At 48.3% G+C, this 14,451-nt stretch overlaps 2 protein-coding genes across 2 annotated transcripts; one reads left to right on the top strand and one right to left on the bottom strand.

Moving 5' to 3' along the window:
- Positions 1-303: 303 nt before the first annotated feature.
- LOC115188379 (calcium-independent phospholipase A2-gamma-like) lies at positions 304-1,829 on the bottom strand. The gene is made up of 4 exons (XM_029747184.1): positions 1,814-1,829; positions 1,459-1,608; positions 1,048-1,294; positions 304-383 (listed from the first exon to the last, which is right to left on the bottom strand). The coding sequence occupies exons 2-4, from the start codon at positions 1,588-1,590 to the stop codon at positions 304-306; spliced, it is 459 nt and encodes a 152-aa protein (XP_029603044.1). The 5' UTR covers positions 1,591-1,608; positions 1,814-1,829.
- A 1,979-nt stretch (positions 1,830-3,808) lies between these two features.
- Positions 3,809-4,611, top strand: LOC115188425 (A-kinase anchor protein 14-like). Its single transcript, XM_029747274.1, has one exon. It carries the CDS (start codon positions 3,945-3,947, stop codon positions 4,461-4,463), a length of 519 nt encoding a protein of 172 aa, XP_029603134.1. The 5' UTR covers positions 3,809-3,944; the 3' UTR covers positions 4,464-4,611.
- Positions 4,612-14,451: the final 9,840 nt, after the last annotated feature.

Genomic DNA, 14,451 nt, shown 5'->3' with positions numbered 1-14,451 from the left:
TATACTAGACGGAGCAGCAGGGTACTGACATGACAGTATCCTAGACGGAGCAGCAGGGGTACTGACATGACAGTATCCTAGACGGAGCAGCAGGGTATGACATGACAGTATCCTAGACGGAGCAGCAGGGTACTGATGACAGTATCCTAGACGGAGCAGCAGGGTACGATGACAGTATCCTAGACGGAGGCAGCAGGGTACTGTACTCACTTGAGTATGTTCTCCCAGATCTGGCTGTCGTAGAAGGCGTGGCTCCAGCCCATCTTGACGGTTCCCACGATGGACGTTCTGTTTTGAAACACATCAGAACCCAGCTTCCTGTAGAGTCCTCACAATCATCCAGAGGAATCTGAACACCCCCAACATGAAGGCCAGGATCGCACCTGCGAAGTAGGGGTTCATTGGGTTAGGATGCCACGTGCCAAACAGGACTTTCAGATTTACTTTCTTATTATTCTCCCCAATGTCGTGATATCCAATGGTAGTTACAGTCTTGTCCCATCGCGCACAACTCCTGTACGGACTCAGGAGAGACGAAGTTGAGAGCTATGCGTCTCCGAAACACGACCCTGCCAGCCGCACTGCTCTTGATGCACAGCTCGCTTAACCCGGAAGCACAGCCTCACCAACGTGTCAGAGGAAACACCGTACAGCTGGCGACGTGTCAGCGTGCATGCGCCCAGCCCGCCACAGGAGTCGCTAGAGTGGCGATGGGACAAGGACCTCCCGGCCGCCCAAACCCTCCCCTAAACCGGACGACGCTGGGCCAAATGTGCGTCGCCTCATGGGTCTCCCGGTCATGGCCGGTCTGTAATGACGCCTCAAGCGCTGCGCCACTTGGGAGGCCCTGACTTTGATTTTAAGACTGGACTGTATAGTGCCTTTCATTAAACATAGGTGACTGGTTTCTCAGACATACATGAAACCCAGTCTTGGCCTAAAAAGAATGCTCAATGGGTTATGTTGTCAGGACTAGGCCTGATCTGTCTGGGAAACCAGCTCTAGTAGTGTTGTAGAAAACACAGGGAGCATGGTGAAACAGCCTACCTGTGCTGACCCCACAGATGTAGTCAAACAACTGGTAGATGGGTTTGCCCGTCAGGGTCTGCAGTTTGTGTAGGGTCTGCAGGGCTACCAGTCCCCTGGTCCCCCCTCCATCGATGGCCAGGATCCGTATACCCTGGCCCTTCACAGGGTCTGTGTATCCCACCAGGGCCAGGGCCTCTCTCACTGCAGCCTGGAGCCTGGGGTCTCTGGTCTGCCTCAGACGCAACAGGCACGGGACCACCCTCTCCTGGGGGGGGGGGTTCACTTCAGCAAATTCACACACTTCTACATGTACCTACCTTAGTTGGTCTATGAGAGCTTCTGCTATACGACTAAAATATGAATGTAAATATACCCACAGTATATCTACAAGGATTGACGTTGACATTGTCTCCAAAAACAGCCCCACACCTTGACGGCCACGCCGCGTGTCTCAGGGTACTCCAGTAGATGTAGGCTAAGCTCCTCCACACGGCTGGTGTGGATATTCATGTCTGTGGCTTTCTGGATGCCCTGCACCAAGGCTCTGGTCCTGTTGTCCATACTCACCCGGGCTATGATCTGGGATGGGAGGGAACAGAACATATCCAGGATCCTTTTTTAAAAATGAATATCAACATTAGATATAAGGTAAGCATTGTGTGTAATGTTTTCCCTCTGTCCCAGATCATTGAACATGAACTTCAAACTGACAGGGTATTAAAAGTTAATTTTAATTCATTCACATGGCATAGAATCATTAATGTATATGAATCAGTTTCAGTACCTTCTCTCTCTGGCTCAGCAGTAAGTAGTTTCTTGGCCCCCCTCTTCAGCGTTCTTCTCCTCCTCAGTCTCTATTCTTCTCTCCAGGCTTCCTCATAGCCCACCTCAGTGGTCTTCTTCTCTCCAGGCATCCTCACAGCCTCCTCCATGGTCTTCTCAGAGGTCTTCTCTTTAACTGCTGCTGTGACGCTCTTGGGGTCAGCTCTGAACTTACTAGGTACCAAGGGTGCTATGTAGCTGCCAAAGAATGCCTGAACATTGGGGCGAGGGTCGGACAGATACCGCCCAAACCCCCCTTTTTTAGAGGGTGTTAGGGTGGGGGTAGGAGTGGAGGTATGGGTGACTGGGTCAGAGGAAGTACTGTCTGTGGCAGGGCTCTCTCGGGTGGGAACCCCCGAGGTTGGGCTAACCTCCTCCAGGGGAGGAGTCGGTGGTGGGGTAGCAGCCTCGCCCTGGATAGCCTTGGTCTCAGCTGCCACAGGTACTGAAACGGGGATGTGGTCCCCCCTCTTAGTGCTCCGGTAGCGTTGATTGAGAGCAGGCTTGGAGGACGTGGATGCTTGAGCATGGTCATTTAGATGGTGAGGCTTCTTGTCATCTCCTGTTGATAGACTACTACTACTCCCGAAGTAGTCGTTGACATGTTGAGACAGGGTGCTGTATGTCTCGTCCATGTTGGTGGATAGGGCCTCTGGTTGGAACAGCTGTAACGTCTGCTTGGCCATGGCTGACGAGGAGCTAGCGGTGGATATAGCCACTGATGCGGCGGAGTTAGCCACTGACGCAGCGAGGCTATGTTTGGGCTTGATGTTGGCTATGAAGGGTTTCTCTAAAACCTGATTCTCCTTCCCCTCCTCTCCATTGTTCTGGTCCTGTCCTACTGTCTGGTCCTGCTCTTGTGGCTTCATGGCTATTGCAGCAGCTGAAGCGTCACTAGCTGCCGGGGTTGGAGATGGAGTCGGAGGCTCCGCTTCGGCCAGTACCTTCTCTGCATGGGCGGCTGCGGCACTGGGCTTAAGGCGGGATATCTTGGAGAGGAGGTCGCTGCCGCTTACTGCTTTAGTAACAGTGTTGAGCGTGCTCCTGATACGCGACATGCGTCAGCTCACACCAGAGACAGGAGATAGTTCAAATGGTATGACTGGACTACAGCCTTTGCTTGTGCCAGTGCTGATACAGGAATAGGCCTTGATGGGTCATCTCCTTCACTTGTGTGGTCTGTGTTCAGTTAGGACAACCTCTGGAGACTGGGTGAGTTAGGACAACCTCTGGAGACTGGGTCAGTCAGGACAACCTCTGGAGACTGGGTCAGTCAGGACAACCTCTGGAGACTGGGTCAGTCAGGACAACCTCTGGAGACTGGGTCAGTCAGGACAACCTCTGGAGACTGGGTCAGTCAGGACAACCTCTGGAGACTGGGTCAGTCAGGACAACCTCTGGAGACTGGGTCAGTCAGGACAACCTCTGGAGACTGGATCAGTCAGGACAACCTCTGGAGACTGGATCAGTCAGGACAAGCTCTGGAGACTGGATCAGTCAGTCTGAGACTGGTCAGTCAGGACAAGCTCTGGAGACTGGATCAGTCAGGACAAGCTCTGGAGACTGGGTCAGTTAGGACAAGCTCTGGAGACTGGATCAGTCAGGACAAGCTCTGGAGACTGGGTCAGTTAGGACAAGCTCTGGAGACTGGATCAGTCAGGACAAGCTCTGGAGACTGGGTCAGTTAGGACAAGCTCTGGAGACTGGGTCAGTCCTCTTGGCTTTGGTCCAGCACAGGTCATCTAGGAATGAAGCTGCCTCCTAGAATATCCGAGAAAGAAAGCTAATGGATGTCAGAGGACTTTGTGCAAAGTGTAGCTAAATAAACATACCATTTAGTCTAAAGTAAAACCACAATGGAGAGAAACAGCCCCTCATTAGAATGAACAAAGGTATTGGCCCACACAAAAAAATAGATAGCACTGGTTGGCCATTCAAACCCTATCAATTACCCGGATGTTCCTTCTGTTCCACGGTAGCCATGGAAACCCTTCAAAACAACAACATTCGTTTTACAGTGTAGAAAACTAATGATATCTACGGGTTTCCAAATACTTTCTCAAAGTAAGTTTTGATATACGAAGAGAAACACGATGGATGAGAGACCTTCATCAAACCTAAGCTTGAGAGCATCTGAAATCGTGAAAAATGTACTGGAGAACGCACGCGGTGCCCTCGGCCACCAGCAAGAGGTGGAAGACTCCACCGAATACGAGTTTAGAAACATCGAATGGATCACTTGCAAGGACTTTACAATTGAACTGGGGAAACTGCGAATCGAGGAGTACATCCACACATGGGAGGTGCACACCAGCTGGCTTTTTAGCCTAGTATTCCTCCAGGAGACGGATCACGAGTTTCACAAACAGTACCACTACCGGGCACAATGGAGCATCCCCACCCGACGCACCCCGATCCCCAAGGCGACTGCCTGTGTCTACTTTGTCATTGTGATTTCCAAGATCAAACCTCAGACTTTGCCCGTGGAGGTGTACTTTCTAGTGGAGTCGAACAGGCTGACACACAGGCCAGGCCAAACGAGGTTCAGGGAGAAGTGGTTGAAAGACGTCATCGAGAGCAAAACGTTGCTCCAGAATACTGTAGACTTTTAGCTGTCCATTCCAATGTTTACATTGCTAACGTTTCCGTGGCGAATATTCATCTCGAGACACCTAACGTTACCTAGCGAGCACATATCTGTATCATATATGTATCAATAAAGGGACCACTGCCTTCACTGTGAAGAGTTGAAAAAAAACATAACTGCATAGATATTTGTTTTACAACAACTCGGTGGTTTTTTGCTAGCTAGCTTAGCTCGCTAACTAGCGATACAACCCAGCAGCTAGTACCTAACGTTAATGTATTTTACGCCTGCTACGCTGGGTTAGCTAACTAGCAATGCAGCATCAGCTCGCTAATCATCATTGAGTTTACGACAGTCCATTTCAAAAGGTGTTTTGTAAATGATGATAAAACCTAGACAAATGTAACATGTCATCCAAGGAAATTACCAGAATAATCAGCGTTTCATTGACAGATCTGCTCGCTTAGGAAAACTAGGAAATGTGTAAATATACAATAGATCACGTTACGGTGCTCTGCTTCTCGATTGGCTGTTTCATAGGCACGTCAACCGCTAACCACCAACCACGAGAGGGCATGCATTGACTGCTCTCTAACACTAGAGGGCAGCATTTTATGTGACATCATCCTCCCTGTGTGAATCATTAGATTTCATTGTGGAACAGCTACAGTATTTCATTGAATTTAAATAGGAGAAAAATCCTTCCGCACGACTCATTTGTATTACTTATGTTTGGCACAAATGTTTATTTCACCAATTAGAGTATGAACTAATGATTTGATGAAATCTAGATGGAGTGTGCATCCGATTGTAATCTACAACATTCCAGCATCATGGAGAGCGGCACAGCCACATACAGCCCACCACCGAAAGTAGCTAATGGCTTAGCTATAACATTATTATTTTTGTTGTTAACCCAATCACAAGAGGAGGATTGTTCAATTGATAAAATACAATATCAACATGTGATGCAAATGAAATATGTATGATTTAGAGATCATTGATCATCCCATTGAGAATTGATTTATCTCTACTATGGATTCTTTCATGCAGAGTCTCATTCAACAACATGCAGTGTGAAATGTCATGAAGGTGTACAAATGTCAAATGAGCTCAGTGGTTTTTGCCTGTCTCTTATCTTGATACAACATGGTTGGGAGGAACATTGTTTTCTATGATTTCAACAAAGGTAATTGGACAAGGTCCATTCAGGCCTCACAATGGGGTGCCCACGAATTCTCTCAAACCTCAATGTAAAACCACTGTCTGGATGTGTCCCAAATGGAGCCTGTTCCTGTGTCTGTTCCTGTGTCTGTTAATGTGTCTGTTCCTGTGTCTGTGCCTGTTCCTGTGTCTGTTCCTGTGGCTGTTCCTGTGTCTGTGCCTGTTCCTGTGTCTGTTCCTGTGTCTGTTCCTGTGTCTGTTCCTGTTCCTGTGTCTTTTCCTGTGCCTGTTCCTGTGTCTTTTCCTGTGCCTGTTCCTGTGCCTGTTCCTGTGTCTGTTCCTTTGTCTGTTCCTGTGTCTGTTCCTGTGTCTGTGCCTGTGTCTGTGCCTGTGTCTGTGCCTGTGCCTGTTCCTTTGTCTGTTCCTGTGCCTGTTCCTGTGTCTGTTCCTGTTCCTGTGTCTGTTCCTGTGCCTGTTCCTGTGCCTGTTCCTATGTCTGTGCCTGTGTCTGTTCCTGTGTCTGTTCCTGTGTCTGTGTCTGTTCCTGTGTCTGTTCCTGTGTCTGTTCCTTTGTCTGTTCCTGTGTCTGTTCCTGTGTCTGTTCCTGTGTCTGTTCCTTTGTCTGTTCCTGTGTCTGTGCCTGTTCCTGTGTCTGTTCCTTTGTCTGTTCCTGTGTCTGTGTCTGTTCCTGTTCCTGTGTCTGTTCCTGTGTCTGTTCCTGTGCCTGTTCCTGTGTCTGTTCCTGTGCCTGTGCCGGTTCCTGTGCCCGCTCTAAAGGGCCACAGGGTTCTCGATGTGTTTATTGGATTTCCACCCTATTACATGACACAAACAGTACGCCTGCTTCACCAGTAGTGGGCATAGACCAGTTGAATAAATGACTCTCTGGTACAGCGTGTAATAACATGGGAGAGCACAGTAACAACCCACAGAGGCACAGTGCTGCTGGAAGAGCACAGTAACAACCCACAGAGGCACAGTGCTGCTGGAAGAGCACAGTAACAACCCACAGAGGCACAGTGCTGCTGGAAGAGCACAGTAACAACCCACAGAGGCACAGTGCTGCTGGAAGAGCACAGTAACAACCCACAGAGGCACAGTGCTGCTGGAGGAGCACAGTAACAACCCACAGAGGCACAGTGCTGCTGGAGGAGCACAGAAACAACCCACAGAGGTACAGTGCTGCTGGAGGAGCACAGTAACAACCCACAGAGGCACAGTGCTGCTGGAAGAGCACAGTAACAACCCACAGAGGCACAGTGCTGCTGGAAGAGCACAGTAACAACCTACAGAGGCACAGTGCTGCTGGAGGAGCACAGTAACAACCCACAGAGGCACAGTGCTGCTGGAGGAGCACAGAAACAACCCACAGAGGTACAGTGCTGCTGGAAGAGCACTGTAACAACCCACAGAGGCACAGTGCTGCTGGAGGAGCACAGTAACAACCCACAGAGGCACAGTGCTGCTGGAAGAGCACAGTAACAACCCACAGAGGCACAGTGCTGCTGGAGTAGCACAGTAACAACCCACAGAGGCACAGTGCTGCTGGAGGAGTACAGTAGCAACCCACAGAGGCACAGTGCTGCTGGAAGAGCACAGTAACAACCCACAGAGGCACAGTGCTGCTGGAGAAGCACAGTAACAACCCACAGAGGTACAGTGCTGCTGGAGGAGCACAGTAACAACCCACAGAGGCACAGTGCTGCTGGAAGAGCACAGTAACAACCCACAGAGGTACAGTTCTGCTGGAGGAGCACAGTAACAACCCACAGAGGCACAGTGCTGCTGGATCCTCCTGTTGATCCTAGCTGCCAAAATTAAACACAATTACATTTTTGTATTTGTGTATGTATGGATGTTTTATAGCAAAACCCCTTCCCCTTTGTTCCATTCAAACAGTAATAACAGTTTCAATAGAGATCATCAAAAACATACAGCAGAAGCAAACCCATTATTATGTCATATGTCATTATTATGTCATATGTCATTATTGTTCTATCATCCATAGAAGAAAAGCATTCTCTGATTATACACTGTATTCAGATTCCTGTCACAGTGCTCTGAACTGACTCAATAGTAAACGTTGTTGAAATGATGTTCCTTTCTATGAAGGGCAGCAGATAATTCCATATATTAGTGGCGCAATCCAATTCAAGTTGCCCTTCCCTCTTAACCATGACAAGTCCCCATAGCAACCAGGTCTTGCACCGTGCTCCTTGGAACCGTATAGGTAAGGTTAATGATAGGGGTAAACAAGACACAGAGTGAGATGGTCAGATGTTTGGAACCGATAGATGATTCACACAGAGACTGAGGATATAGAGAATCCCATGAGGTCATATAGAAGTCAATTACACTCATGTGGATTTACTGTATGACTCCAGATTCATTTTAAAGTCTATCGTACACAGTGCATGTAACGCCCTGGCCATAGAGAGGGGTTTTTGTTCTTTATTTTGGTTAGGCCAGGGTGTTACATTGGGTGGGCATTCTATGTTCTGTTTCTATGTTTTTGTATTTCTTTGTTTTGGGCCATGTGTGGCTCCCAATCAGGCACAGCTGAAGTTCGTTGTTGTTGATTGGGAGTCACACATAAGTGCATGTTTTTCCGTTGGGGTTTTGTGGGTAATTGTTTCTGTCATTGTGTTTCACCTGACAGGACTGTTTGGCTGTCAGTTTCTTATTTTGTAGTTGTATAGTGTTCCGTTTAATAATTAAATATGATGAACACTAACTCCGCTGCGTTTTGGTCCACTCTCTCTCATGACAGCCGTTACAGTGCACGATGCTTCGCAACCTAAAGATGAATCACACCGAGTGGGGATATTGGGAATCCCAAGGGATCATAGAAGACAAAATTGCAGTTATTGCTATGTGGTGTTACAGCGTCACTCCAGAATCATTTCAAAGTGGCTAGTGTAGCTCAGATCTACTGTATACTGCAGCTAGATACAGCTTTACTGCACCACTCCAGAATCATTTCAAAGTGTCTAGTGTAGCTCAGATCTACTGTATACTGTAGCTAGATACAACTTTACTGCACCACTCCAGAATCATTTCAAAGTGTCTAGTGTAGCTCAGATCTACTGTATACTGTAGCTAGTGTCGTGTCTTTGGCTATGCCGGATTAAGTGATATGACATGCTAATTTATAAAATTATTTCTCTGTAATTAATATTACCTGATTAAGCTAATCATGTAAATGTAATTAACTAGAAAGTCGGGGCACCACAGAAGAACGTTTATAGAGCTGTTATCTTCTGAATAAACTCTTAAAATACTTAGTAATATTTTACATCGATAGCAGTCAATATTAACCCTTATCTTATTTTCAGTCTCATCATGAAAGTTGTCAATTCTTGGTTATCTTCACGAACCCTGGCTAACAAGTTGAATCAGCAATACAAAATTGGGTTTAATTATTTATTTACTAAATACCTAACTAATCACACAGAATTACAAATACACAGAATACAATGATGTCATACAGAAAACGTCCTGGTGGACTGAGCCTGTATCATGGCTGGTTACACAAAGGAAAGGGGGTTGGGCTTGAATGAAAGGGCGGGATGACTTAGGAACAAAGAAACAGCAGCTGTGCTATCGTAAATACATTATCTTATGCATTCTAAATTACCGCCCATTTGGAAAAGGAAAATGCAATAAATATTTACTCTGAGCTGCGCTTCGGTAGGTTGGTCGTAGATGCTGGCCGGGTTGGCCACAGATCTTCCTGTAGTGGAAGAATGTCAATGGTGGCAAATTGGATACATGGTGGTATCTTCGTCTGGTTGTTAGACTGGATCCGTCGTCCGTCCTTTCCTAGCCCACGTTAGCAGCGGCTAACTCAACGACTAGGAAGTATCACTTCTGTAGTGAATAAGCTCAAAGTTCATACCAGTTCATACCATAGCTCACGCCGAGGTTGGCTTAGTTCTGTCCTTGATATGTGTCTGTCCTTCTAACGTAGAGGCTGCAGACCTCACGTACTGGAACACCGTGAATGTCTTTTCGTCAAAGACTTATATAGTGGAGAGGAGGGAAGGAGGTGTTTCATCGTTTATAACCCCTGTCTCTTCACAGGGTTGGCCACTGATCGAGCAGGGCACATTCCTTATGAAAACCCAATTCTCTCATTTGGAAGCTAAAATTACATTTAATCTCCTAACAAACAATTTCAATATCAAACATTTCAATTGCATAACAATTCCATGTGACTCTGATAACTAGAGGGTGTATACTTTCTCAGGTACAGTTTATGTCGTCCTGTCATCAATCATAATGTCTCAGATAACAATGAACTGACATACATACTCATTACGTTATCAAGCATATTTCCAACTGGTTTTATTATCAAAAGATGGTTCCTTTTCCCCATTTGTTTGATGTTCCCAGACTCTCTATATTTAACACAGTCTATTCAAGTCCTTCAGTAGGGTCAGAGAGAGAGGGGAAGGGAGAAAGGTATTTATGGGGGGGTCATAAACCTTACCCACAGGCCAACGTCATGACACTAGATACAGCTTTACTGCACCACTCCAGAATAATTTCAAAGTGGCTAGTGTAGCTCAGATCTACTGTATACTGTAGCTAGATACAGCTTTACTGCACCACTCCAGAATCATTTCAAAGTGTCTAGTGTAGCTCAGATCTACTGTATACTGTAGCTAGATACAGCTTTACTGCACCACTCCAGAATCATTTCAAAGTGGCTAGTGTAGCTCAGATCTACTGTATACTGTAGCTAGATACATCTTTACTGCACCACTCCAGAATCATTTCAAAGTGGCTAGTGTAGCTCAGATCTACTGTATACTGTAGCTAGATACAGCTTTACTGCACCACTCCAGAATCATTTCAAAGTGGCTAGTGTAGCTCAGATCTACTGTATACCGTAGCTAGATACAGCTTTACTGCACCACTCCAGAATCATTTAAAGTATATAGCAGTGTAGCTAAGAGCCATTGGGAAACAAAAACTATATTTATATATTTTAGGCATAGAGTACATGCTGTGTAAAAGTTGATATCTGAAGACAGAAGATGCAGCAATGGAAACGTAATGAACACTGGATGAATAATCTAAAAGGGTCTATTTCTGACTTGCTTTACGACAGCAAGCTTTAGAGCATCACTAATGTATGCACATTACGTCTGTATGTATGTTGCCCTGATCATATTGCTCTCTGTCACTGAGCATGATGGGTGGCATGGATAGGTGGCATGATGGGTGGCATTACTGGTGGCATGAATGATCGGCTATGAAAAGCCAACTGACATTTACTCCTGAGGTGCTGACCTGTTGAACCCTCGACAACCACTGTGATTATTATTATTTGACCCTGCTGGTCATCTATGAACGTTTGAACATCTTGGCCATGTTCTGTTATAATCTCCACCCGGCACAGCCAGAAGAGGACTGGCCTCCCCTCAGAGCCTGGTTCCTCTCTAGGTTTCTTCCTAGGTTCCAGCCTTTCTAGGGAGTTTTTCCTAGCCACCGTGCTTCTACATCTGCATTGCTTGCTGTTTGGGATTTTAGGCTGGGTTTCTGTACAGCACTATGTGACATCGGCTGATGTAAAAAGGGCTTTATAAATAAATACATTTGATTGATTGATGGACGGTTGGCATGGACAGGTGGCATGGACGGTTGGCATGGACAGGTGGCATGGACAGGTGGCATGACAGGTGGCATTACGGGTGGCGTGACCGGTGGCATGTGTGGGTAGCATGGACAGGTGGCATGGATGGGTGGCATGGACAGGTGGCATGGATGGAATGGACTGGTGGCATGGATGGGTAGCATGGCAGGTGGCATGGACGGGTGGCATGGGTGGGTGGCATGGACAGGTGGCATGGACGGGTGGCATGGATGGGTGGCATGAACTGCATAATAGATATGCAGTTGTATAGTTGGAAAATACTATTATGTGGTACTTAACAGCACCATAAACAGTGTCGCTGTGTCCTCACACTGAAGGAAAACAGCCTTTTATTCTAGCATGATGTGGGTGCATCCCAAATGGCACCCTATTCCCTATATAGTGCACTACTTTTGACCAGGGCCCATAGGGTCTAAAGTAGTGCACTATGTAGGGAATGGGGTGCCATTTGGGAGACAGTCATGGTGTGGAAAGGTTGTGGATAATGAATAACAGCACTCAGCACACTGTAACACTCAGAAGCGAAGGCTCTGCAAGCTGCTAGACACAAATCTCAGCTTCAATATTCAATACATCCTTTCAGATATGTGCCTTCCTGCTGATAAGTACTGTACAAATTACCTTTTCTTCACGATTGTCACAAAGGCACTAGGTGAAACAGGACTCAGAGAAGTGCTCTCACGGAGGCCAGAGTAACGGTATAAACACATCATTTCACAATATGACATTTACCACAGTCTGAATCTCTAGAAATTCCCTTTATCCAAGAATATGCCCTGACCAGTCAATACAGTTGTTGACTTGATGCTTTTAAGTAAACGTGGTCCGTATTGATACATGGATGCTGAGGGGGAAATGCACACCAATGTTCTTTTACATTAAATTGTAAAGGATACAAGTCCTTATACCTGACTTTTATCAATCATATTCAACATGGATTACATTTGAAAGAGTCTTGTTTAGGGGTGGATGTTGTCACGTCCTGGCCAGTATATAAGGTTAATTGTTATTGTAGTTTGGTCAGGACGTGGCAGAGGGTATTTGTTTTATGTGGTTCAGGGTGGTGTGTTTGTTTAAAGGGTGTTTGATGTAGTATTTCCGGGGTTTTGGTTTATAGTCTATGTTTATGTATTTCTATGGTTGATTAATTGAGGTTGGGACTCTCAATTGAAGGCAGGTGTTTTCTCTTTGCCTTTGATTGAGAGTCCCATATATTGGGGTGTGTTTGTGTTTGTCATTTGTGGGAGATTGTTCTGTGTGCAAGCCTTATGCTTTGCCAGACTGTTTTGTCGATCGTTATTTCTGTTTGTTATTTTGGTGTTAATTTTTGTATTCGTTAAAACGTCGAGATGAGCATACACATACCTGCTGCGTTTTGGTCCTCCATTACCGACGACACCCGTGACAGAATCTCCCACCAACTAAGGACCAAGCAGCAGAGGAAAGGGGAGTTCGAGTTGGACTGGCGGGAGAGATGGACCTGGGAGGAAGTTCTGGACGGGGCTGGACCTCGGCACCAGGCTGGGGAGTACCGTCGCCCACGGGAGGAAATCGAGGCAGCCAAGACGGAGAGGCGAAGGTACGAGGCCTTGGAAGCGCTGAGGGAGAAGCACGAGAGGCACCCCCAATAATTTTTTTTGGGGGGGGGCACACGGGTAGTTTGGCTAGGCCTAGGAAGAGCCGGAAGCCAGCTACCCGTGGTTATATGGAGGAGCGTATGAGGTGGAGAGCGCCATGTTTCGCTGAGGAGCGCACTATCTCACCCATATGCACGCACAGTCCGGTGCGCGTTATTCCAGCCCCTCGCAGGTGCCGTGCTAGAGTGGGCATCCAGCCTGGTAGGAGGATGCCTGCGCATCTGGTCGCCGGTACGCCTCCGAGGACCAGGCTACCCAACTCCCGCTCTACGCACGGCTACCATCAGGCCCCTGCACAGCCCAGTCTGCCCTGTACGAGCACCCCGCTTGTACAGGGCTACTAGTTCCATCCAGCCAAGGCGGGTTGTGCAGGAGGTAAGATCAAGACCGACTGTGTGCCTCCATAGCCCTGGGTTTCCAGCGCCTGTCTCTCGTGCAGACCCGGAAGTGCGTCAACCCAGTCCGACTCGTCCTGTTCCCGCTCCCCGCACTAGCCTGGAGGTGCGTGTTCACAATCTGGTACGCCCAGTACCAGCACCACGCACCAGGCTTCAAGTGCGTAAACCCAGCCTCGCCAGTCAACAGTCACCAGAGCTGCCCGCCAGTCAACAGTCACCAGAGCTGCCCGCCAGTCAACAGTCACCAGAGCTGCCCGCCAGTCAACAGTCACCAGAGCTGCCCGCCAGTCAACAGTCGCCAGAGCTGCCCGCCAGCCAACAGTCGCCAGAGCTGCCCGCCAGCCAACAGTCGCCAGAGCTGCCCGCCAGCCAACAGTCGCCAGAGCTGCCCGCCAGCCAACAGTCGCCAGAGGTGCCCGCCAGCCAACAGTCGCCAGAGCTGCCCGCCAGTCAACCGTCGCCAGAGCTGCCCGCCAGTCAACCGTCGCCAGAGCTGCCCGCCAGTCAACCGTCGCCAGAGCTGCCGGCCAGTCAACCGTCGTCAGAGCTGCCCGCCAGTCAACAGTCGCCAGAGAGGCCAGACTGGCCCGAACTGCCGGAGTGGCCAGACTGCCCCGAGCTGCCGGACTGCCCAGACTGCCCCGAGCTGCCGGACTGCCCAGACTGGCCCGAGCTGCCGGAGTGGCCAGACTGCCCCGAGCTGCCGGACTGCCCAGACTGCCCCGAGCTGCCGGACTGCCCAGACTGTCCCGAGCTGCCAGACTGCCCCGAGCTGCCAGACTGCCCCGAGCTGCCAGACTGGCCAGACTGCCCCGAACTACCAGAGTGGCCCGACTGCCTGGAACGGCCAGAACCGGAGCCACCTCCTGATATAGGTGGGTTGGGGAGGGGGGGTGTAGCACAGTGCCGCCGTTGACGGCAGCCACCCTCCCTTCCCTCCCTTTTAGTAGAGGGGAAATTTGTTTTGTTGTTTGGGGTTGTGGTTTATTTTTATTTTAAGGTGCTTCCGGGGTTAGCACCTTTAAGGGGGGGGGGGTACTGTCACGTCCTGGCCAGTATAAGGGTTAATTGTTATTGTAGTTTGGTCAGGACGTGGCAGAGGGTATTTGTTTTATGTAGTTCAGGGTGGTGTGTTTGTTAAAAGGGTGTTTG

Source organism: Salmo trutta, unplaced genomic scaffold (assembly GCF_901001165.1).
Source record: "Salmo trutta unplaced genomic scaffold, fSalTru1.1, whole genome shotgun sequence".
NCBI lineage: Eukaryota > Metazoa > Chordata > Actinopteri > Salmoniformes > Salmonidae > Salmo > Salmo trutta.
Note: the sequence above shows the minus strand (reverse complement) of the source record. Positions and strands in the feature narration are given on the sequence as shown.